The sequence below is a fragment of the Halichondria panicea genome, chromosome 16 (assembly GCF_963675165.1).
Source record: "Halichondria panicea chromosome 16, odHalPani1.1, whole genome shotgun sequence".
In the NCBI taxonomy this organism is placed as follows: Eukaryota; Metazoa; Porifera; class Demospongiae; order Suberitida; family Halichondriidae; genus Halichondria; species Halichondria panicea.
Window position 1 is genome coordinate 5731913 of NC_087392.1, and position 24294 is coordinate 5756206.

Consider the following 24294-nt stretch of genomic DNA (forward strand, 5'->3'; position numbering starts at 1 on the left):
TGTTGGTGGGTAAAGATCGTTAGTTGGGCAATATATGAGACACGCCCACTCTACAACTAAAATTTAATTGCTTCTCGTTCAACGTAACCAAGATAGATTCCAAGATTCATTCTACTCAGCCTTCAAGTGTCCTCCCCCCCCAGCAAGACTAGTGAGACAGTAGCGATATTATTTATAATCACGTAAATTTATAGGTGAGCAAGCTATCCATTCCATTGCATTGCAAAGTCCTACTCATAGTATGTATGTATAATATACCGTGGGTCAAACATACCACTGTTGTCACTACTTGCAGAAAGGGCCGGACATGTCTACAGACTCGTCCCCTGAGGTGCTCTGTGGCGAGGCTGACAGGCGTCCCAGTCAGAGCTTGTTCCAGGTCTACTATCTGGGGTCATCTCGTGTTGACCGTCGCTGCTCCAGCTCTGTCATGCCCTGGATAGTAGAGGAGCACAAGCTCAAGACACAAGAGATGAAGCTGCTCTGGCTCACTCCAGGTACTACTGTAATGGAGTGTGTCTTCCCTGAACAGTTGCTAATGCATATATCCATTAATGTCGAGGCCTCAGTTGTTTAGAGGGAAGCCATGCTCTCTATATTCACTGAGCACGGCCATTACTGTACTTACTTGTTCTTAAGAGATGTCAGTATAGATAGTAGCCTTGGTTAGTGTGTGGGTGTATGTCAGTAGCCTGGGATAGTGCGTGGGTGTATGTCAGTAGCCTGGGATAGTGAGTGGGTGTATGTCAGTAGCCTGGGATAGTGCGTGGGTGTATGTCAGTAGCCTGGGATAGTGCGTGGGTGTATGTCAGTAGCCTGGGATAGTGCGTGGGTGTATGTCAGTAGCCTGGGATAGTGAGTGGGTGTATATGTAATGCCCGCTGCTAATACCTACTCAGATTTCATAAGGCGTGACTATCACAATTTCCCCGTTCCTCTGATTGATCATCTCTTCATTAGGTACATGCTTGCTCTTGTGTGTAAGGCTGAGTGAGGCTTCTCACAGCACCAGGTATTCACTAGGCATGCAGTGTCAACTCTGTCACCAGTATCTGTGAATAGTTGAAGTCAGGATATATTTGCGCATATGCTGAGATTTTGTGGTGCAACTTGGCATTCATTTCTATGTCCCACAACAAGATAATGTCATTACGAGCAATAAAGGCAATCACTTAGTAACACGATATCTCTAAAGTGGTGACATCATTAGCAGCATATGATTGTTTGGCATGGTGTTTGTTATTATATTATCATTGTTTATTGTTTGACTGGTTGCTAGAAATAGAACAAGACAATGTCAGCATAAATTATGTCAGTACATGCAGGTACATGCAGGTACATGTAGGTACATGTAGGTACATGCAGGTACATGCAGGTACATGCAGGCACATGCAGGTACATGCAGGTACATGTAGGTACATGTAGGTACATGCAGGTACATGCAGGTACATGCAGGTACATGCAGGTACATGCAGGTACATGCAGGTACATGCAGGTACATGCAGGTACATGTAGGTACATGCAGGTACATGCAGGTACATGCAGGTACATGTAGGTACATGCAGGTACATGCAGGTATAGCTGCGAGCCGTGTACATGAGTAATGCTAAGTCAACTGTTAATGCAATCTGGAAGCTAGTACGATCACATGACGTTGCTATACAGTCACACACTTCCCACCCTCAGAGGATAGCATTGTCCCACCCTCAGAGGATAGCATTGTCCCACGCTCAGAGGATAGCATTGTCCCACCCTCAGAGGATAGCATTGTCCCACACTCAGAGGATAGCATTGTCCCACCCTCAGAGGATAGCATTGTCCCACCCTCAGAGGATAGCATTGTCCCACACTCAGAGGATAGCATTGTCCCACACTCAGAGGATAGCATTGTCCCACCCTCAGAGGATAGCATTGTCCCACACTCAGAGGATAGCATTGTCCCACCCTCAGAGGATAGCATTGTCCCACCCTCAGAGGATAGCATTGTCCCACCCTCAGAGGATAGCATTGTCCCACCCTCAGAGGATAGCATTGTCCCACCCTCAGAGGATAGCATTGTCCCACCCTCAGAGGATAGCATTGTCCCACCTTCAGAGGATAGCATTGTCCCACCCTCAGAGGATAGCATTGTCCCACCCACCAGTAGTAGCTAGGTTAGTCTGTTATAATTATTCAGTCAAAGGCCATAAAAAGAGTGTGTAGTATTTCACCCCATAACCCCCCCAACGTTCTAACCCCCTAACCCCCCTCCCTAACCCCCTAAGGTGATGAGACTGTGACCTACGTTGCAGACAGTGGACAGGAGCTGTTCAGTCATCCCTACAGTAGCATCCTGCAGTGCTGTATTGCAGTGGATGGGATCTCACTGGCCTACATTGCTCGCAGTGGCCAAGACAACCTCTATCATTGTCATGTCTTCCAGTCTCTCACCTATGAGGAGGTGAGGGTATTCCCTGCACTGTGTGTGTGGGTCTAGCTAGCATCTCCAGTAGTTAGGTACAACATGGTTTAGTCTTGAATATACATATAATTATAGTATATATATTGTGTCTTGGAGAGCCCCAAACATAATTATGGATTGTACTTGGCTCTGGTTTTAGTTGTGTATTCTAGTAGAGCATCATATAGGTCCTTGTATGAACTGTAATGTCATTGATATTTGTATATAGGCGAAGCTCATCATGTCAAAGTTCAAAGTCCACGCTCGTGAGGAAGTGTCCATTGGCTCGACCATCAGTAGAGACAAGATCAGTGACCTCCCGATGACCTCATCTGGTCTCATATTCTCCTCGTCCCTCAAACACCATCCCCCGGACAACAAGACTCGGACAAAGCCACTGGGAGACTCAGAATATAGCGCACAGTTCCTGGGTAAATACGAAGTGCCCCCACCATCGAGTTCAAAAGATACACAAGTGCAAACCATCGATAAACTGGTAGTGAAGTTGAAGGAGAATTATCAGCTAAAGATGAGCAAAGGGAAGAAAGGTTTCGGTTGGCGTGGGAAACTGGCATCCTCATCATCTTCATCACTGAGAAGCTACTCTGCAGACAATGGTGACAGTGTCACAGCCGAGGGAGACAAGCACGTCGGTGTTAGTAGAAGCAGGTCTAACACGAGTGATGTGAGCCAACCACCACCACCACCTGTGTTTAGTATCACTGGAGAAAATGGGCACTCTATTGATGGGCATGTGCAGACCACTGGGCATGTGCAGACTACTGAGCATGTGCGGAATGGAGGAGTTAGCAGGCAAATCAGTGAACAAGAAATATCCGATCAAGTCGATGTTGGTACAGTGCCAGAAATATCCGGTCAAGTCGATGTTGGTACGGTGCCTTGTGAAGATCTTCGTCATGATTCTGTTACTTCTGATATTAGTATGGAGTTTGACACTATCCCTGAGTTATCCAGCCTGCAAGACACTCCAGTGTTCCAGTCTCTGTGTGGTCCTCCGCCTCTGTCCAGCCAGAGGGTGAGGTTAGTGTTCTCAGGAATGGTGGTCATGTTGGTGTGTCAGGAGACAGGGGAGAGGGTACTCAAGAAGAGCATCCGCAACATCGCATGTTGTGCCCAGGTAAAGAGTGTGTGTCTAGTCAACATCGCATGTTGTGCCCAGGTAAAGAGTGTGTGTCTAGTCTCTAGGCTAGGTACAATGCAGAGGCAATACCTGATGGAGTGAATGTACTTATAATGTGCATATAAATGTGTTTTGTCTTTTCTAATGCCTGTACTTGGTTACACTTGTACTGCTTTGGCCATGTTTTGTCTCGTATGTGGCCTGATTCCCTGTACCAGTGTGATTACCTGTACCCGTGTGATTGCCTGTACCAGTGTGATTACCTGTACCAGTGTGATTGCCTGTACTAGTGTGATTACCTGTACCCGTGTGATTGCCTGTACCAGTGTGATTACCTGTACCAGTGTGATTGCCTGTACCCGTGTGATTACCTGTACCCGTGTGATTGCCTGTACCAGTGTGATTACCTGTACCAGTGTGATTGCCTGTACCCGTGTGATTACCTGTACTCGTGTGATTGCCTGTACCCGTGTGATTGCCTGTACTCGTGTGATTTCCTGTACCCGTGTGATTACCTGTACCCGTGTGATTGCCTGTACCAGTGTGATTGCCTGTACCAGTGTGATTACCTGTACCCGTGTGATTACCTGTACCAGTGTGATTGCCTGTACCCGTGTGATTACCTGTACCCGTGTGATTGCCTGTACCAGTGTGATTGCCTGTACCCGTGTGATTACCTGTACCAGTGTGATTGCCTGTACCCGTGTGATTGCCTGTACCCGTGTGATTGCCTGTACCCGTGTGATTACCTGTACCCGTGTGATTGCCTGTACCCGTGTGATTGCCTGTACCAGTGTGATTACCTGTACCAGTGTGATTACCTGTACCCGTGTGATTGCCTGTACCCGTGTGATTGCCTGTACCAGTGTGATTACCTGTACCAGTGTGATTGCCTGTACCCGTGTGATTGCCTGTACCAGTGTGATTGCCTGTACCCGTGTGATTGCCTGTACCCGTGTGATTACCTGTACCAGTGTGATTGCCTGTACCAGTGTGATTGCCTGTACCCGTGTGATTACCTGTGTGTGATTGCCTGTACCCGTGTGATTACCTGTGTGTGATTACCTGTACCCGTGTGATTGCCTGTACCAGTGTGATTGCCTGTACCAGTGTGATTGCCTGTACCCGTGTGATTGCCTGTACCAGTGTGATTGCCTGTACCCGTGTGATTCCCTGTACCAGTGTGATTACCTGTACTCGTGTGATTGCCTGTACCAGTGTGATTACCTGTACCCGTGTGATTGCCTGTACCCGTGTGATTGCCTGTACCCGTGTGATTACCTGTACCAGTGTGATTGCCTGTACCCGTGTGATTGCCTGTACCAGTGTGATTACCTGTACCCGTGTGATTACCTGTACCCGTGTGATTGCCTGTACCAGTGTGATTACCTGTACCAGTGTGATTGCCTGTACCAGTGTGATTACCTGTACCTGTGTGATTACCTGTACCAGTGTGATTACCTGTACCCGTGTGATTGCCTGTACCAGTGTGATTACCTGTACCAGTGTGATTGCCTGTACCAGTGTGATTACCTGTACCAGTGTGATTGCCTGTACCAGTGTGATTACCTGTACCTGTGTGATTACCTGTACCAGTGTGATTACCTGTACCAGTGTGATTACCTGTACCCGTGTGATTACCTGTACCTGTGTCTCAGTGCTATTGTACATGCATGCACAGGGTAAGAAGGACCCAGAGTGCTTTGCCTTCACAAGCACTAGCAAAGAAGGACCTGACAAGAAGTATCACTGCCACCTCTTCCTGGCTGAGAGCAAGAAGGAGGTCAGTACTGTATATACTGCACGTGTACGCATGTACTGCACGTGTATGCATGTACTGCATGTGTATGCATGTACTGCACGTGTATGCATGTACTGCACGTGTATGCATGTACTGCACGTGTATGCATGTACTGCACGTGTATGCATGTACTGCACGTGTATGCATGTACTGCATGTGTATGGGTGCATTTTCTTCGTGTGTAGACAATATTCTTGTGGTGTTTCTGTAGTGAACTTTGCGTGTCCACAACTTATCTTATATAAGTTTATAGAGTATTGAGATGCATTCTGTTGCTCTGAGGAAATGAGCTGTTTAGATACACTGTCCCATATCTTGAAGAAAGCAGTCCATATAGTCTATACTATATCCCTTCCTGTTCTCCAGGTGTTCAAGATCCTAGATTCCTTCAAGGCATCATTTGTCCATGCCCTGTCAGTGGGTATGCCAGCTGCCCTGTGTGACTCCTGTCCCCTTCAACAACTGCACACTCTCTGCAAGAACCTTGAGGGTACGTACACTCATAGCCTCCATTATCCATGGTAGCTGATAGCATGCACACAGCTAGTGTGTCAGGCTGTACGATACTGCTCTACCTAGTCTACTCTACAGTTGCTTGTATATCTTCACATGCATGATTTGTATACGTCTACTTCTCTGTCCCTCCAGGAGCGACCACTCAAGTGGCTCAGTCTATTATTCAGGAGTGTCTTGAGTCGTTGCCTGAGGCAGACTGTGCCAGCATCATGAAGCAATACAAGGTAACCATGGTTACACTGACTGTACATGTCCAGGAAGTGAGATCCACTATATTATTAATAACTTCCATATTGCCATGGCAACACGCTCCCTCATGCTTCCCGGTAGCCTTCTGATTGGTTGAGAATATGTGTCACAGCTTTGGCTAGCACACTACTGTGATCAAAGGATGATCAAAGCTTCCTCAGTATACATGTAGTCATGTATTAAGTTGTTTGGTTCCTAAGACATTTATTAGCATTGAAACTGATGTCATAGTGTGTCACCACTCCCTCTATACACACCCACACACACGCCCACACCACACACACACACAGCACTCAGAGCACGCTGATCACGAGTACACACAAATCATTGTTCTTGTCAACCTGATACGACACCACTTCCAACAACGTCAGGACAGTCACACCCACACTGGCACGGGGAGTATCACACCCTCACACATCACACAAGATCCCGCCCCCTCACGGCTACTGCCTGCACTGGCAAGGGCCAAAATTGCACTGGCCTCGTCGTTTGAAAACCTCAAAAACAAGCAATCAGATCGAAACTCTAAACTATTCCGCTCCAAGATGGTGTCCCATGGTTCCCATGGTTACCAGAGCTTCCCTCCGTCCTCTCTCTTCTCTAAGAGGACCACATTAGACACTCTGTTGTCACCCATCCCTACGTCACCTGTTGCTAAGCAACAGACAGAGGAAGATGTGCGCAGAGTGCGTACATGGTCAGGGTTCATCCACAAGTCACCCGGGTCCTCACACAGTGACCTCCAGGAGACTCAGGGGAACTCCCCCACCATTGATACACCAGTTGAGTCTTTCTCTGACAGTAAAGAGACTGTGGCATCCACTCCAAAGAAGAAAACGTCATTTCAAAGCAACGAGAATATGGAGTTTATAATTCCATCCACACCAGTGAGGAAGATACAGGACACACGCCCACGCTCGTTAAGAGGAGGGAAGCACGACAGGCACTCAATACATCACCCACTACGTAGGCCCACTTTAACCCCTCCACCACCCGATAAAAAGTATCGTACACATCGCCGGGCAACGTCCTTCGCGGTGACATCTTGGAGACAGGAGATGTTTGAGAGCTGCACACCTGATCGTGGACACAACCGTAGCACCTCTGAGATACGTGAGTGAACCAGCGTAGACCATCATTGTGCATCTTAGTTTGTGCATGTACATATTATTTGCGCATGTCTGTATCCTCACGTACTAGCCGCCCTCTAGCCCACTCTTCCCTCATGTACTAGCCACCCTCTAGCCCACTCTTCCCTCATGTACTAGCCGCCCTCTAGCCTGCTCTTCCTCTTTCCCTCTAGTGGAGGACTTTGAGATCATAGACATTGATCAGTATCAGTACGGCCCGACACTACGACTAGGTCGAGGGTCCTCTAAGAAGTTGTTTGGTGGCTCCCCTCAGACCACGGCCAGGGGACGATGGAGGCACGTCATACAACAGCAGATCATCCTCAATAGAATGACAAAACTCAACTCCCTCGTCAAAAGTGAGTATCTGTACAGGAAATCTAGCCACTCTAAACAAGCTGTGACTTATTGTGGTGTCACATTATTATTGTCCATAAGATGATTATTTCAGTAGCTCTCTGAGAGGCTACAATAATTATGGTGTGTGTGCTTAGATCAGCAATATTTTTGGCCCATTTTCTGGAACAGCATGGGCTATAATCAGCCATAGCTTGCGTACCATTGATCCAATGACAAAAATGTTATGGTTTTCTGAAAGTTGAGAAAAATACCTTTCAAATTACAATGTATGTGTTTCAATCCAACATTTTTGGCCTCGGACCATGGGCTATAATCCATGGTATCGCCAAATTGGCAAATACTTTTATGTCTCAAATATGAACTTTAATCTTTCAGAAAAATCGTTGAAATTGGATTTACAAAATTGCAACTGAAAGAGTCCCCAAACATTGATTAAACGGGGGGGGGGGGGTTGTAGTTAAATATCATCTTTAGTATCGTTGATCCAATATCAACAATTTACCCCCCTGCTGGGTCATGTGATCAACTCCCTCTCTTACCCCCCACAGAGGCCTCTGACGATGCTGAGTTGAGAAGGGTCAAGTTGAGCTACTCCACTCCCTCACTGGAGACTAAGGAAGCCATTGCTCAGTGGAGCTCTGTCCTCAGTCAACCAGACTCTCTCTCTGACCACGACCTGAGGACACTCACACTCAAAGGTAGGCAGTCACTAGAATGGTGTGTACAGCTCTAAGCTAGTGCTGAGTGTTTACTGCCAATGATCTCTTTACATATAAATTATGAAGCTAGCATTAGCATCCGAGTCATGTCAGACTAACAGTGCTCGATCATAAAGCGTGTTTGATGGCCAACATTGTGGTGTGTGTGTGTGTAGGAATCCCCCCTAGCAAGAGGTCAGAGGTGTGGCCGCTACTGGCTCAGCGTTATCGGGCCAGGAATGATCCTGATTGGTCGATGCCTCCAGAAATAACGGGGCCTAGTGGACTGGCAGAGCTGCTCCGAGGAGAGACGGAGTTTGAACACAACATTGTGGTGGACCTAGGTAAAGAGCGGCTCTGTAATTACTCAGTTTTTATTCTGACATGTACGATAGTTATTACTTGTTCTAATGATCTTTACCCAATATGCCCACCCCCACTAGCACGGACCTTTCCTCGTCATCCTTACTTTGAGAGGTCAATGGAAGGTCAGATGGTACTCAGGAACGTGCTCCACTCGTACGCTGTGGCAGACAGGGAGACGGGATATTGTCAGGGACTGAGCTTTGTGACTGGGATACTACTCATGCATGTGAGGGAGTGCTGTGTGTGTGTGTGTGTGTGGGTGGGTGTGTGTGTGGTGGGTGGGGTTGAATGGGACTTAGCAAAGACTGTGAGGGATTTACTGGACTTCCCTCCTCACAGAGTGACACAGAGGAAGGTTCCTTCAAACTACTCCACCAGCTCATGAATCTCTATGGCTTCAGAGATATCTACTTTGAGAACCTCGTTAACTTACAGGTAGTTTAAACACCAACTATGCACAATCGTACAGCTTATGGTACACCAACTATGCACAGCCACGGCTATGGTACACCAGCTATGTACAGCCACGGCTATGGTACACCAGCTATGCACAACCGTACAGCTTATGGTACACCAACTATGCACAGCCACAGCTATGGTACACCAGCTATGCACAGCCACGGCTATAGTACACCAGCTATGCACAGCCACGGCTATGGTACACCAGCTATGCACAGCCACAGCTGTGGTACACCAGCTATGCACAGCCACGGCTATGGTACACCAGCTATGCACAGCCACGGCTATGGTACACCAGCTATGCACAGCCACAGCTGTGGTACACCAGCTATGCACAGCCACGGCTATGGTACACCAGCTATGCACAGCCACGGCTATGGTACACCAGCTATGCACAGCCACGGCTGTGGTACACCAGCTATGCACAGCACGGCTCTGGTACACCAACTATGCACAGCCACGGCTGTGGTACACCAGCTATGCACAGCACGGCTATGGTACACCAACTATGCACAGCCACGGCTGTGGTACACCAGCTATGCACAGCACGGTTATGGTACACCAACTATGCACAGCCACGGCTTATGCATGGTACACACGGTATTCTCAGAAGTACACATAGCTATGTTAGTACAGTGGTAGGTGTGCAGTGTACAAGACTTGTGTTGTGAATTATGTAATACATGTATCTGAGTAGTCAAGTGTTCTAACTTTAGGAAGTTCCATGTACACATCAAGATGGTGCCTGCACCAAGTGTGTAGATTGACCCACTGTACCTGATCATGTGTAGATGCGTTTGTACCAGTTGTCCCGGCTACTCCACGACTACAAGCCCTCTCTCTACCAACACCTCAAGGAGAGTGACATCACTCCATTCTTCTATGCTGCTCCATGGCTACTCACCATATTCGCCTCAGAGTTCCCTGTACCATTCACAGCGAGGGTGTTTGGTGAGTGTGTGTGTGTGTGTGTGTGTGTGTGTGTGTGTGTGTGTGTGTGTGTGTGTGTGTGTGTGGGTGGGTGGGTGGGTGGGTGGGTGTGTGTGTGGGTGTGTGGGGGGAATTAGCTATCAAGTTTTGTTTTTGTATTTTTGTGCATGTGCAACAAATCCATCTATTTTCTGTCCCCTGCAGATATGATATTCTTAGAAGGAACTGATTTCATTCTCAAGGTACAGTGACTTCACTGTACCTGTCTAGCTCATTATAAGCTATTATTCTACTTTAGGTGGTATTAGCACTCCTGCAAATCCACCAAGAGGCTATTCTCGAGTGCGAGGGAATGGAGACCATTTGTAAGAACCTCAAAACCTCACTCCCACAACTAGCAATGGAACAAGCAGATAACATTTTTGAAATTGCTTCAAAATTCTCATTTGGTAGTCGTTTATCCACTTTTGAGGCAGAGTATCACATGATGGCTGAGCTGAACTCTAGTTTCAAGTCTAATCTCATTATCGATGATTTCTCCTCGGTTGCTGAGGTGCTGAAGAATCAGAATGTTGCTCTGATAGAGCAGCTGGCTATATGTCACGCTGGCAACAACAGACTGGTCACCATGGTGGAGGCATTGCAGACTCAGATGGCTGCACAAGACCAGAGGATACTAGAGTACGTTGCATAGTGTAGTCTAGGCATGTACGTGGGTGGGTGGGTGGGGCCATGAGCTCAATATGGAATAGTGTGTGTATTATCCCCCGTACATTTTTACTGGTACAATTTTGTATGACACTGTTAGATGGATTTTGCAGTATTTTGTCGTCCATGTACAGTGTATCTCATGTGTTAATGTGTGGAGATTTTATACAGTAGAGTTAGAGTTTCATTGTGATTGACATGAATTGAGTGCCACCTATCTCCCCCTTGCATGGCAGGCTGGAGGGCAGACTACAGTCTAGGACTAGCACAGAAGATGAGCAATCAAGATCGTCCAAGGAAAGCCTGACAACAGACACTACTACATTAAACTGTGTGTAGAGCTATAAGCTTTTTTATGCTTTTATGTGTGTATAATTATATCCTTGTGTGAATTGATATCATTTTATGTCATTGCAGCTGTTGATGTGGGTGGCTAATTATAGTGGGCGTATCTACGCTAGAGCAGCATAAGAGACGACCATGTGTGGAGAGTAGCTAAACACAGAGCTAGCTAGCTACAGTCAAGCAGAGGTGATTCTTGCTCGGATATATTGAACACACAGTCTATAAGGTGAGGCTGCATGACCGCTAACAATAGTCTAGCTGCTAGTATTTGGTAGAGCTCTAGTGAATGAAAGGCCTGAAAGGGGTGTGTACCTGGCTAGCTACATGAAGCTTGCGCTGCACTAGACAGTCTGTAGCTGCATATAGAGGAGATACATTATGCAACAGGTCTAGTCCATTAGCACGAATGTGTTGATACATACAGTCTAGTTGGTCTAGCTAGCTGCATTGATACAGTAAGCTTGTAACAAGCTACATGTACGTACATGTTCATGTATCTGCTATTAATACATGTACATTCATGTTGTATCTACAAGGTTGATTGTAGGTCCCTTTCAATAGTGAAGGCTGAAAGGTGTTGGGAGCAGGCCCCCACACTATTAGCCAACTGTACAAGACAACACCCCTAGGCTAGCTACAACACCCCCTGGCCTAGGCTAGTTACAACACCCCCTAGGCTGAGTGTATCTGGCCCCAAGTGAAAGCACTGCACTTACTGATGGTTGCTTTGCACTGAATAATGAAAATAAACAATTTGCGGCATTTTCAATTCCATAAAACTTTGTCACTTCCAATCAAGTTATGCTAACTCATTTATCTAAAAATGCGATACCTTTTCTAAAGTGGCAACCAGAGTACTAGACTAGCTAGTTGAGTGGTCAGTGTCTCGGCTCATTGAGTGTCACTTAGTAACAGATACCATCGTAGCAACCCATAGCAACCAGATATTAGGTTAGTGTATTTGATGTTCAGTTCTCTATAGAATTGTCCTATTTCAGTTCTTGTATTATTATCATAATACGTTATCTACTACAACAATTTGTTTTCAATTTGTATACCCTTTGTCTCATGATTGTAAGGTACCTCTTTCCAAATGTCATCAAGAAATGTTCCAATGTCATTACTCTATTCAATATATGGCCAGTGTGAATGACCCCCCCCCCCCCACCACCCCCCACCCAGTGGTCTGAGTGTGCTCTACCATATAGGAGTAACACAATGCCACCCCCCACACACACACACCCCCACACACCACCCCCCACCACCCAGTAGTCTGAGTGTGCTCTACCATAAGAAGTGTGTGCCCATAACGAGAATGCCTGCATGCAGAGCATTGTTATCATTTATTTATATCTTGCCTTATTTTGTACTCTAAAGTTATCGCATGCCAATCACACAAAGACAACAAACCTTTCTTCTAACTAAACGTGGCTAATGGAACAGTGTTGGCTTAGGTGTGTCAGTACTCAGTGAGCTAGTGTGGTTCAAAGCTGAAGCCTTGAGAGGAATCTCTGCTGGCCAATACTTGATGGATAGTTGCATGTCATATGACCTTTCCTGTAGCCAGAGTTCAGTGTAGCTGCCAGGAATTAGCGTTCTGTGTACACTTGTAATTGTCCCTGCACAAAAAAGAATAAATAGATTTTTTGTGTAAATACTTATACAGATGTGTATATGGTCATTGCGGCAGACCAACAGTGGCTGTATCAGATGTGTATATGGTCATTGCGGCAGACCAACAGTGGTTGTATCAGATGTGTATATGGTCATTGCGGCAGACCAACAGTGGCTGTATCAGATGTGTATATGGTCATTGCGGCAGACCAACAGTGGCTGTATTGAAGAGATGCCAGCTATCCAAACACATGCTATGGAGAGACTTGTGGCCCATTAACTTGGTTGCTATGTAGGGCAACCAGTTATAGGTGTGATTACAGTGATGGACCACACACACTGACAATGGCGGCTTTGTCCTGACAGTGTACCCCCGCCCCTCTACCACACACACTGACAATGGCGGCTTTGTCCTGATGGTGTGGGGGTGTCTGTTAGTCTTAATAGGTCGTGTCAACTATTAATTAGAGGTCTCTTGAGAGTGGCCAGTTCACAAGAGCCTGCTTTTGAAGCCACTCAAACTGCGTGTAATTTGTTGGTAAACTATGTGATTAACTACAGTAGCTGTCAGCTGTGTTGATACTAGAGACAGCGGCCAAACTGATTACACACTTACTTCAAGGGCAGAGTGTGTGTCAAGCTCTCTTCAATGGTCATTGTGTTTGGATGACCTCAGGCTACAGGCTGGTGCTGGAGGGGAGGTGGTCGTCCCTCCCCCTCCATTACCTCATATCTGGTGCATCCACTTGGCGTACCTAATGCATTGCTTATACTTGTTTGCTGGAGTCGAATTTCACCCGCTGACTAAAATAACAGCTGTGTCTGTATTCATGAAGTATAGGCTAGAGTTACTAGTGTGTGTGTAGGGGCAGCCATCGTGCTCCTCTGGTAGTTACTAGTGTGTGTGTAGGGGCAGCCATCGTGCTCCTCTGGTAGTTACTAGTGTGTGTGTGTAGGGGCAGCCATCGTGCTCCTCTGGTAGTTACTAGTGTGTGTGTAGGGGCAGCCATCGTGCTCCTCTGGTAGTTACTAGTGTGTGTGTAGGGGCAGCCATCGTGCTCCTCTGGTAGTTACTAGTGTGTGTGTAGGGGCAGCCATCGTGCTCCTCTGGTAGTTACTAGTGTGTGTGTGTAGGGGCAGCCATCGTGCTCCTCTGGTAGTTACTAGTGTGTGTGTGTAGGGGCAGCCATCGTGCTCCTCTGGTAGTTACTAGTGTGTGTGTGTAGGGGCAGCCATCGTGCTCCTCTGGTAGTTACTAGTGTGTGTGTGTAGGGGCAGCCATCGTGCTCCTCTGGTAGTTACTAGTGTGTGTGTAGGGGCAGCCATCGTGCTCCTCTGGTAGTTACTAGTGTGTGTGTAGGGGCATAACTGCTGCCCAGTGAACACTGTGATGGTTATAGTTTAGCTGAGTTGACAGATATTTTGTTTTGCTCTAGCTCTGAGAAAATGTCATTCATGTGCAAATGTATTCTCATTATATGATTATTCAATGTGAACAACACTCTCAATGTACCAACTTCTGAACCTGACTAACTACATTCAGTGTACTGTGTGTGGACTTATGACTGTGTTTATGGTCGTGTTTATGGCTGGAGTATATTATTCAGATCTCAGTTCATTGTTTGTCCCACACAGCTGGACTTGCATTTCTGTAGATTGCAGTTATGATGCTAAATAAGGAGAATAGTGACTCTTATCTTTGAAGGTGGTTTTAATATCTGCTCACATTCTACACAATCTATTCCCCCTAGCCTAGCAACTACTCTGTCCAGTGTCCACCACATCATCTGATTCTGGTTGCCATTAAGGTATTGTGTGTGGTATGTGGGTATTAGGGTATTAGGGTATGGTATTGTGTGTGGGTATTAGGGTAGGGTTAGGTATGTGTATTGTGTGTGGGTGGCTGTGATTACCACTAACTGAGTGTTTGAGCCCTCAGTTGATAGTAGATACTGTGTGTCCCCCCTCTCTACAGCTGATAGTAGATACTGTATGTCCCCCCTCTCTACAGCTGATAGTAGATACTGTGTGTGTGTGTCCCCCCTCTCTACAGCTGATAGTATATTGTAGATACTGTGTGTCCCCCCTCTCTACAGCTGATAGTAGATACTGTGTGTCCCCCCTCTCTACAGCTGATAGTACATTGTAGATACTGTGTGTCCCCCCTCTCTACAGCTGATAGTAGATACTGTGTGTCCCCTCTCTCTGCTGATAGTAGATACTATGTGTCCTCCCTCTCTACAGCTGATATTAGATACTGTGTGTGTCCCCCCTCTCTACAGCTGATAGTAGATACTGTGTGGCCCCCCTCTCTACAGCTGATAGTAGATACTGTGTGTCCCCCCTCTCTGCTGATAGTAGATACTGTGTGTGTCCCCCCTCTCTACAGCTGATAGTAGATACTGTGTGTCCCCCCTCTCTACAGCTGATAGTAGATACTGTGTGTCCCCCCTCTCTGCTGATAGTAGATACTGTGGGTGTCCCCCCTCTCTGCTGATAGTAGATACTGTGGGTGCCCTACCTGCATGTGCTCTCACTCCCCCCTCTCTCTACAGAAGAGCTCTCTTGACTCAACGGAATATGACGGATGTTTCCACACTGACCAACATCACACCGTCCCTCAGTGACATATATGGTGACACTCCTGATGATGATGATGTTGCCTCAGAGTAAGTACAGGTGTTTATATCACTCTATATTAAACACAGCTGGCTTAGTTCAACAATTGCCCTCATGTTTTGAAGCTAGTCATTCTTGTTCAGTCTGTCCTACCATACATGTAGCGTGTGTTTGCCATTTGTCTGATTGTGTGAGGTATGCTTTATCAATTATTGTCAACAGCCAAAGCATTCAATTGTATTGTAATTGAATTGTAAATATAGCCTTAAGGTATGAGCTGGAGTAATCACTGTGTCCATGTACAGCTGGTGTAAGCAGGGGGATGACAGTCAATATGGCCTTTCATGTATTCATCAATGCTCTGTGCTGACGATGCTTATAGAGTACAATGTACAATACCTGACAGGGGCATTCAGGCTTGTCTATTGTGGTCACCCTACAGCCAGGTTAATAGGCCCGTGTGTTTGGACCTGTGTTAGCAGGCCACCCTCCAGCCACTGTTAGTCTGCCCAATGGCTGCCATTATAGTTAGTGTATCACTACTTGACCCTCCCCTGCAGTGAGGCCCTGGCTGCTAGTCCTAAGAGTAGTCCAGTCACTCGGACAAGACAAAAGGTGTTGCCTCCACACTGGGAGAAGGTGCGCAGTGAGCAGCACCATCGCTGCTATTACTGGCACAGGGAGACTGGGAAGACCACCTGGAAGTTCCCCGAGGAGGAAGGTGTGTATGTGTGTGTGTGGGTGGGTGTGTGTGGTTTGGGGTGTGTGTGTGTGTGTATGTATGTGTGGGTGTGTGTGTGTGTGTGGTGGGTCCCCCACCACTACCTGACTCTGTGTGGGTGTGTGTGTGTGTGTGGATACACTACCTGACTCTGTGTGTGTGTGTGTGTGTGTGGATACACTACCTGACTCTGTGTGTGTGTGTGTGTGTGTGTGGATACACTACCTGACTCTGTGTGTGTGTGTGTGTGTGTGGATACACTACCTGACTCTGTGTGTGTGTGTGTGTGTGTGGATACACTACCTGACTCTGTGTGTGGGGGTACCTTGTGATTACAGTGGTTGGGTCATCTTACTGTGAGCTAGAGGAGGCATGCATTGTGGTTTATAATGATCTCATGTTCCAGCAGCTAAGTGACTCTATTGTATGGCCTATCAATTACTAGTATTTCAAGACATTGTACGAAGTCTGTCTACAAATTGTAATTTTGAGAGGGCAGCCTTATCCGTACATTATACAGCTTATAATTATTGCATTTGTATGACCCTCCCACACACCCCACACACCCCACACACACACATCCACACAGCTAAGGAGCACTCTAAGGTTGTCCGGTCACATGACTACATCAATGTCAAGCGCACTCCACCCATCAAAGGACCGAGGAGACTCGTCATTAGCGACTCTACTCACTCGACCAATCATGATACAACTGAAAAGAACCAAAAAAATGAAACTTTCACCAGCACCCCACCCCCTCAAAGGAGCACCACGTCCCCTCCAATGACCACCCTGCCCCCTCATATGACCACCACGCCCACTCAAAGGAGTACCCCGCCCCCTCAAAGACCTCGGAGCAGCTACGTGAATGTTGAACTAGTATCCAGTGCCAACCAACTGCCTCCGGAGCCAATGACTCCTCTCTCCCCTGTTCCCATGGATACCAGACTCTCGTTAACCCAGTCTGACGAGGGAGTCTCCCCCATGAGCCCCACCCTCCTACACAGTGAGGGGATCTCCCCCCTGAGCCCCACTCCCATACACAGTGAGGGGATCTCCCCCCTGAGCCCCACTCCCATACACAATGAGGGGATCTCCCCCCTGAGCCCCACTCCCATACACAATGAGGGGATCTCCCCCCTGAGCCCCAGCCCCCCAATTCCACCTAGACACTATTCAGAATCAGAGTTCAGCTCCGATGGAAGTGCCACGCCTACTAAAAGATCCCACCAATCGAATTCCAGCACTGAAGATTGTACATCTCCGCAGTCAACAAGAGCTCCTGTGAAGCACACGTTCACTACTCAAGGTCACGAGTATGCTGTCATCCACCGAGGAGGGGTCAAAGGTGAAGACGAGAACACACCCATTATGAGAATACTCAGTCCACCCCCTCCAGTTCCAATGAAACCTCGCCAACGATTAGCCCAAGACGCCCACGAAGCTGGCTACACTGAGATAGCGGAGAAGAGCTTACAAAACAGAGTTTATGCAGAGCTAGAAATGCCGTCCAGTCATTCGGACGACTCTAATCAGAACCCTAAATCACCGATTGCGTATGCTGTGGTTGACCTTGGTAAAGAGACTGCACCCTCCGCTGAAAGGAGGCGCCAAACGACGACAAGGAAGGAATTGATACCTCTGAAGCCCCGCCCATATGAGACGCCCACTCTTAGTATGGAGAACCTGGCTGACCCCGGCTATGAGACTGTGAGGGACAAGCTACCAGGAGGTGAGTACACACTGTGTGTGTGTGTGTGTGTGGGGGGGGGGGGTGTGTGTGTGTGAGGGTGTGTGTGTGTGTATGTGTGAGGGTGTGTGTGTGTGTATGTGTGAGGGTGTGTGTGTGTGTGTGTGTGTGTGTGAGGGTGTGTGTGTGTGTACAATGTGTGTGTGTGTGTGTGGGGGGGGGGGGGGGGGTGTAGTTGAACATCTTTCAACAGCCATAACTTGAGTACCATTGATCCAATGTCAAAAATTATATGATTTTCTGAAAGCTTAGAAAGAGACCTTTCAAATTATGTGTTTCAATTTAAAATTTCGTCGGGGTCATAATTTGTCATTTTTCGGCCTTGGACCAGCTATATATAATCCATGGTATCGCCAAATTGGCAAATAACAATTTTTATGACACCATTTGAAAGGTCTCTTTGTAAGCTTTCATAAAATCAGAAAATTGTTGAGATTGGATTAACGGGATTCAAGTTAATGGCAGCTGATAGAGTCCCCAAACCAATGATTATAAATGACTAGTACATTCGTACATACATAGTATTGTCTCTCTAGAGCAGTCAATTTGTTCTGCTACAAATTTTGTGCATAGAAATACGTGCATTTTGAGGATGTGTATCCCTCCCCCAGATGACGGCTATATGGAGGTGGACAGGAACACTCTACTCTCCTATCAGAGGACCTACAGTGTAGGACAGACCAAGACCAGAAGAGTTTCCTCTAAAGAGCTCTATACTCTACCTCCTGGCAAGGACACAGGGGAAAGTCCCTTATCGAGAAAGGGCAGTCCATCTACAGGAGAGGAAAGCCCCTCACAAGACTCTGTGTTTGACTCACCGTACGACCTTCCCTCAAACAGCAAGAAACTGAGCGTCACATTACCACGAACCAGTGCTCCTCCTTCCCCTGGCTACTCTCGTTTGGAGGACCTCTCCAAAGAGGCCATTCTGTTACGCTCTGGTGTGACTCTGAGGCGCTATCAGCAGCTTGACTCTGTGTCCAGTCTGCGCTCCCAGGGAGGGCCAGGAAGCGAGGAGTCATCAGGGTCAGATCATGATGATGCACTGGAGCCTGTACACAGGTACAGTAGCTATGGTAGTGCTACTAGCTGGAGCCTGTGCACAGGCACTGTAGCTATGGTAGTGCTACTAGCTGGAGCCTGTGCACAGGTACTGTAGCTATGGTAGTGCTACTAGCTGGAGCCTGTCCACAGGCACTGTAGCTATGGTAGTGCTACTAGCTGGAGCCTGTGCACAGGTACTGTAGCTATGGTAGTGCTACTAGCTGGAGCCTGTGCACAGGTACTGTAGCTATGGTAGTGCTACTAGCTGGAGCCTGTCCACAGGTACTGTAGCTATGGTAGTGCTACTAGCTGGAGCCTGTGCACAGGCACTGTAGCTATGGTAGTGCTACTAGCTGGAGCCTGTGCACAGGTACTGTAGCTATGGTAGTGCTACTAGCTGGAGCCTGTGCACAGGTACTGTAGCTATGGTAGTGCTACTAGCTGGAGCCTGTCCACAGGCACTGTAGCTATGGTAGTGCTACTAGCTGGAGCCTGTGCACAGGCACTGTAGCTATGGTAGTGCTACTAGCTGGAGCCTGTACACTTTTTTCCTTGCTTGAAACTCTATCTGCCCTTAAAGCTCTTGATTAACATATTTATTTCATGTCCCACACTTAGTAATAATATATTGTATCCCCCACAGAGCCATTAAGTCACTGGAGACCTCCCTGGGAGTATCGGCAGATGGATCCCCCCTGCAGTTAGTGAGGACCCCCCCTGGTCCCCCCTCATGGACCAAGGTACAGCGACGCCCACACGCTTACGAACCCGTCAATGATTCCCTTGACGTCACGGCTGAGCCGGCCAATCAGATTGCACGAAAGCAACACCTGACCTCATCAAGTATTGAAATGGATTGGGACGAAACAGAATTGAGCGCTCCCAAAAGTGGCCTCACTCGAGTGCAGGAATTGTCTCAGCAAAGATCCTCATCGCAACCCAACCTCCTCAGAGATAGTGATGTAGTATTTCCCCACTTGGAGAAACCGCCTCGTGTTTCGGAAGAAGCCTTCAAAATGCGTCAAAATCGGCTTTTGAATCACAAATACGAAGATATGGAAAAAGGGGAGGAGTCTGGTGATGTTACACACAGTGCAGAGTCCGTGGGGGATGTGACTACACTGAACTCTGCCGGGGTAAAAGAGAGCTGGACGGAGGGGGGTGGTCTCGAGGGGGAGCTGCCGAGGGGTTGGCAGAACATGAAGGATGAGACTGGACGTGTGTATTACTGGCATGTGCCCTCAGGGAGGACACAGTATAACAGGCCAACAGGCGATGATATCAAGAGACTGGTGAGTGTGTGTGTGGGTGGGGAGGGCCGGTGTGTGTGTGTGTGGGGAAGGTGTGTGTGTGGGTGGGGGGTTGACTTGTGAGTGAGTGTGTGAGCTATAATACTAGATTTGCAAGAACTATAAACTTATTCAGCTCTAGAGTGTTGCGTTTGAACATTTGCATATCCATAGCCACATTCTATAGTGTAGTGTGTATCCCATCACCCCTCCCACACACACGCACGCACGCACGCACGCACCCACACACACACACACACACACACACACACACACAGAGTCTATGTGTTGATGACAGCCACACTGGTGGGCGTGGTCAAGCCTCGGCTGATGAGAGGAGGAGACCCTCTCCTGCCTTTAGGGCACACTTCATAGGATCATGGGTAAATATCAGCTGCCTAATATGATAAAGGCAACGTCTTAATTGTGTAGCTATTAACGTGTCTTACAGTTAGACTAGCTCTGGTGTCTACATTTAGCTAACGTGTGTGTGTGTACAGGATGTGGATGAGTCAGAGCTGGTGCAGGGTCAGTGTGTGAAGGTGGTCCACTCGTGTATTAGCAACATCAGTGGAGACTCCACTCCCACCAAGGTATGCATAGCTAATGAGGTTACTTGTATATACTCAACACACTTGTAACATTAGCACACATAGGCATAAGGAGAATGTCTGAGAGCTAATAGGCACTTCCTTTGATCTCACCAGGGGGGCGACGTAGGTACATGTACCCCCCATATGTGTCTGTCTCCGATCCTAGTACAGTAGTGATACAGTATTATATGGAATATCATCTGTGCTTGCCTTTAAAGTTGATACCTGTATCACTCTATAATTAAACTAATAGCACTTACAATAATGTTGTGTCTGTGTGCGGAGTAGTATTAGCTGTGTCTATGATGAATGGCGATAGCTAGCTGCCACACTGCTGCCACACTGCTGCCACATTGCTGACACATTGCTGACATGCTTCCCCACTGTACTCTACACGTACGGTAAAGCCCTAACAGTGTCTGATTGTGTTAGCCAGTCATATGATGAAACTACGCACACACAGACACAGACACAATATCACATTAACCCTCTGTACACTGTATTACAGGACTCCCAGGTGTTCCTGCAAGTGCACAATGCCTCTCTACGTTGGCTGGACCCGGAGACCTCCTCTCCCACGCTCACACAACCCATCAACAAGATACGTGTGTGGGGCATTGGACTGGACAATGAGCGTCACTTTGGTTATGTGGCTAGAGACATTGTTACCAAGAGACACAAGTGTCATGTGTTCCGGTGTGAGCGACCAGCCCGAGCAGTTGCTAGGGCTCTACTGGAGGCTCATCAGAGGGATCGTCAGGAGAAACGAGCAAGGAAGGCAACAAAAAAAGAGGAAAGTGCAGCAGCAAAAGAGCTGGTTAAAGGTGAGTGCATTGATGGCTGGAGAGGTCAACAAGTAGCCATAACATGTTTCACCATCATTGTCCTGGAATCCATATACCACCAACCATTGACCAGAGTGTCTGATTCTACACTAACAGATATTGCATTTGTATACAGCAGCTAGCTCTAGTGTACTGTGTGGATTGTACATTGCAGTGCACTTGCAACAGAGAATTGCCAAACAGCAAAACCACAATTTAGATTGTTAGATATGAATTAATCAGGGCCAAAACTGAAAAGAAAAAAAGACAGAACCTAAAAGGGAAAGTTGGGTCGTTCTCCGACTACTCACAAAAGTTAGGGAAATTACTTATTGATTTGTAAAGAAATGAAGAAAAGTCCCCCAAGAGGGAATCGAACCCATGCCTTATCTATCATATGATCTACGAAGCCACCACCCTAACCACTAAGCCACTCCCAGAGATCTTTATAAGCCTATACAGATACAGGTTTAGGGTTTTAGGCTATTTTATTTTATTATCTACATGTAATAAAATATTATTGTGATTTTGCTGTTAGGCAATTCTCTGTTGCAAGTGCACTGCAATCCACTGCACATCACCAATATATATCCTCCCCTTCATTATACAGAGCCCTCATCACCAATATATATCCTCCCCTTCATTATACAGAGCCCTCAGCACCAATATATATCCTCCCCTTCATTATACAGAGCCCTCAGCACCAATATATATCCTCCCCTTCATTATACAGAGCCCTCAGCACCAATATATATCCTCCCCTTCATTATACAGAGCCCTCAGCACCAATATATATCCTCCCCTTCATTATACAGAGCCCTCACCACCAATATATATCCTCCCCTTCATTATACAGAGCCCTCAGTGAGCGCTAGTCAGAGCCAGCACACTAAGAGGGACAACTCTCAGAGTCCAGAGAAACAAGACGAATACAAACGAATCACATGCACGTACATGGGATCATGTGATGTGTTCCAGGGGAAAGAGATTGGAGCTGTGAATGAAGGCGTGAGTAGACTGTGTATGGAGAATCACCGTGGTTACCTGGACGTGCACGTGGATGTGGCCACCTCTCATGTCAGGATAACAGCTGTCAAAGTGAGCCGGGTTTATGGTGTATAATATCCAACCCCTAGAATATCAGATAAATAAGAGCTAGTCATATCAAGTGTTGTTGGAGGAGCAGACAAGCATCTCTTTTTAATTGCTCCAACTTTTGAAGTCTATCCATGCAATAGAATGCCTCTGCAGTGCTTAATTCCCTTTGACTATTTTATAAGAATACTCATCATGCAGTTGATTGATTGTATACTCCCTAACAGAATGACACTGTGATCGCTGAGCACAGAGTTCGCTTCCTCGTTTTTCTCGGTATTGCCAATGACGACCGTTACTGTGGTTACATACTGGACAATGGCACGCATGGAAACATGAAGCAACTCAAGTTCCATGGCTTCCGTAAAGAGCCCAATACTGACAGGTTATGTCTGGCTCTACATGGAGCATGTCAGGCACGCTATCAGAGAGTGCTGCAAGCCAACCCTGGGGCAAGAGTGGAGGGGGTCTCCCCACCCACAGAGGTGAGCAGGGGGCAGGGTAGAGGGGGTCTCCCCGCCTGTGACATGTTAGATCAGCGAATGGTTGCTTGTAGGACCATACATACTATCTTATCTTTAGAGAGTTGTGGACACTGCATGTGCTGCATGAGCTAATACGTCAACTGTATAGTGCTCCACACACACACACACACACTCCACCCTCACCCCACCCACCCCCACACACACTCCACCCTCACCCCTACCCCCCACATACGCCCTGATCAGAAACCATCTCCACCATTAAAAGCCAAGTCCACTCCAAACCTCCTTGAACGTCTGGGCAGTTTGCGAAAACCAAAAAAATCGCTCGTGGAAGATGAATCGAGCTTTGTTGTGCAATACCTTGGTTGCCAAGGCGTCACTAAGACGGAGGGGTTGGATGCTGTCAGAGTACCGCTACAGCAAATGGCACAGCCTAAAACGCCCACTCTCTCCAGCACTCCATTTCTCGTGGACTTTGATGTGACCCCTGGAGGAATATTCATCACTGACCCTCAGAAAAAAGTGTTTAATAGAAAGAGTTTCCCAATCAAAACCATCACATACATTGTCAGAATCAGGTGAGACTGAGAAATGCTTTTTTGGACATTTTTAATGTGACAATTTTATTTGCAGGGAATACTTTGCATTCATCTCAAAAGACAGTGGAAAACTGAATTGCCACGTTTTCCTGGAGAATGAGGTAAGGACAAGTCTTGTGGGGTAAAGATCATTAATCAGACAAACCCAATGTGATATAGAGCTACAAATTCAATTTGGTAAAGATCAGTAGTTTGATAAACCCAATGTGATGTTCATGTGGTAAAGATGGTCACCTATGCAGGTTGATGCTGGCACAGTAGTCAACACTGTTGAGAAGATACTATCTCCTGACAATCCAAGGTCCCCCACCAAATGAACACTCACTAACTTTTGTATGTTCGCTGTGTTTGTGTTTAAACTCATGATCAATGCATACGTAATTGCATACATAATTCGCATTTTCCCTATCACAATAATTATTATCAGGAAATTTAATAGATGAAGAAAATGAAAGATAATTAGCCACTTAATTATACTGCGCATGTGTAAATGCAAGTATCCTATAAGCCGATTTTTC

General features: G+C 47.0%; 2 protein-coding genes across 6 annotated transcripts; both read left to right on the forward strand.

Annotated features, from left to right (window-relative positions):
- The first annotated feature begins 51 nt into the window (after nucleotides 1-51).
- Nucleotides 52-11214, forward strand: LOC135350592 (TBC1 domain family member 1-like). Of its 3 annotated transcripts, none has more exons than XM_064549443.1 (17): nucleotides 52-151; nucleotides 296-497; nucleotides 2265-2440; nucleotides 2670-3578; nucleotides 5263-5364; nucleotides 5749-5872; nucleotides 6031-6122; nucleotides 6438-7260; nucleotides 7451-7636; nucleotides 8186-8335; nucleotides 8512-8679; nucleotides 8779-8927; nucleotides 9041-9136; nucleotides 9952-10111; nucleotides 10295-10332; nucleotides 10389-10771; nucleotides 11035-11214. In XM_064549443.1, exons 2-17 carry the CDS (start codon nucleotides 308-310, stop codon nucleotides 11135-11137), a joined length of 3849 nt encoding a protein of 1282 aa, XP_064405513.1. In that variant the 5' UTR covers nucleotides 52-151; nucleotides 296-307; the 3' UTR covers nucleotides 11138-11214. The 3 variants fall into 3 exon arrangements, with proteins under 3 accessions (XP_064405513.1, XP_064405511.1, XP_064405512.1); XM_064549441.1 differs by having other exon boundaries at nucleotides 53-194; XM_064549442.1 differs by having other exon boundaries at nucleotides 67-194; nucleotides 300-497.
- Nucleotides 11215-11227: 13 nt separating this feature from the next.
- On the forward strand, nucleotides 11228-24212 carry LOC135350591 (uncharacterized). 3 transcript variants are annotated; one of them, XM_064549439.1, is made up of 15 exons: nucleotides 11261-11369; nucleotides 14509-14565; nucleotides 15313-15426; nucleotides 15937-16097; nucleotides 16687-17829; nucleotides 18459-18909; nucleotides 19535-20183; nucleotides 20459-20563; nucleotides 20681-20773; nucleotides 21282-21597; nucleotides 22454-22695; nucleotides 22920-23177; nucleotides 23421-23755; nucleotides 23811-23877; nucleotides 24019-24212. In XM_064549439.1, the coding sequence occupies exons 3-15, from the start codon at nucleotides 15338-15340 to the stop codon at nucleotides 24091-24093; spliced, it is 3984 nt and encodes a 1327-aa protein (XP_064405509.1). In that variant the 5' UTR covers nucleotides 11261-11369; nucleotides 14509-14565; nucleotides 15313-15337; the 3' UTR covers nucleotides 24094-24212. The 3 variants fall into 3 exon arrangements, with proteins under 3 accessions (XP_064405508.1, XP_064405509.1, XP_064405510.1); XM_064549440.1 differs by having other exon boundaries at nucleotides 11265-11369; nucleotides 14393-14565; XM_064549438.1 differs by lacking the exon at nucleotides 14509-14565 and having other exon boundaries at nucleotides 11228-11369.
- Nucleotides 24213-24294: the final 82 nt, after the last annotated feature.

Coding starts and splice junctions, on each gene's coding strand:
- LOC135350592 (XM_064549443.1), top strand. CDS start 308: ATGTCTACAGACTCGTCCCCTGAGGTGCTCTGTGGCGAGGCTGACAGG. Junction 8,928..9,040: donor CTGGGATACTACTCATGCAT/GTGAGGGAGTGC, acceptor CCCTCCTCACAG/AGTGACACAGAGGAAGGTTC. Junction 10,112..10,294: donor ATTCACAGCGAGGGTGTTTG/GTGAGTGTGTGT, acceptor TGTCCCCTGCAG/ATATGATATTCTTAGAAGGA.
- LOC135350591 (XM_064549438.1), top strand. CDS start 15,338: ATGACGGATGTTTCCACACTGACCAACATCACACCGTCCCTCAGTGAC. Junction 15,427..15,936: donor GATGATGATGTTGCCTCAGA/GTAAGTACAGGT, acceptor CCTCCCCTGCAG/TGAGGCCCTGGCTGCTAGTC. Junction 23,756..23,810: donor ACATACATTGTCAGAATCAG/GTGAGACTGAGA, acceptor TTTTATTTGCAG/GGAATACTTTGCATTCATCT.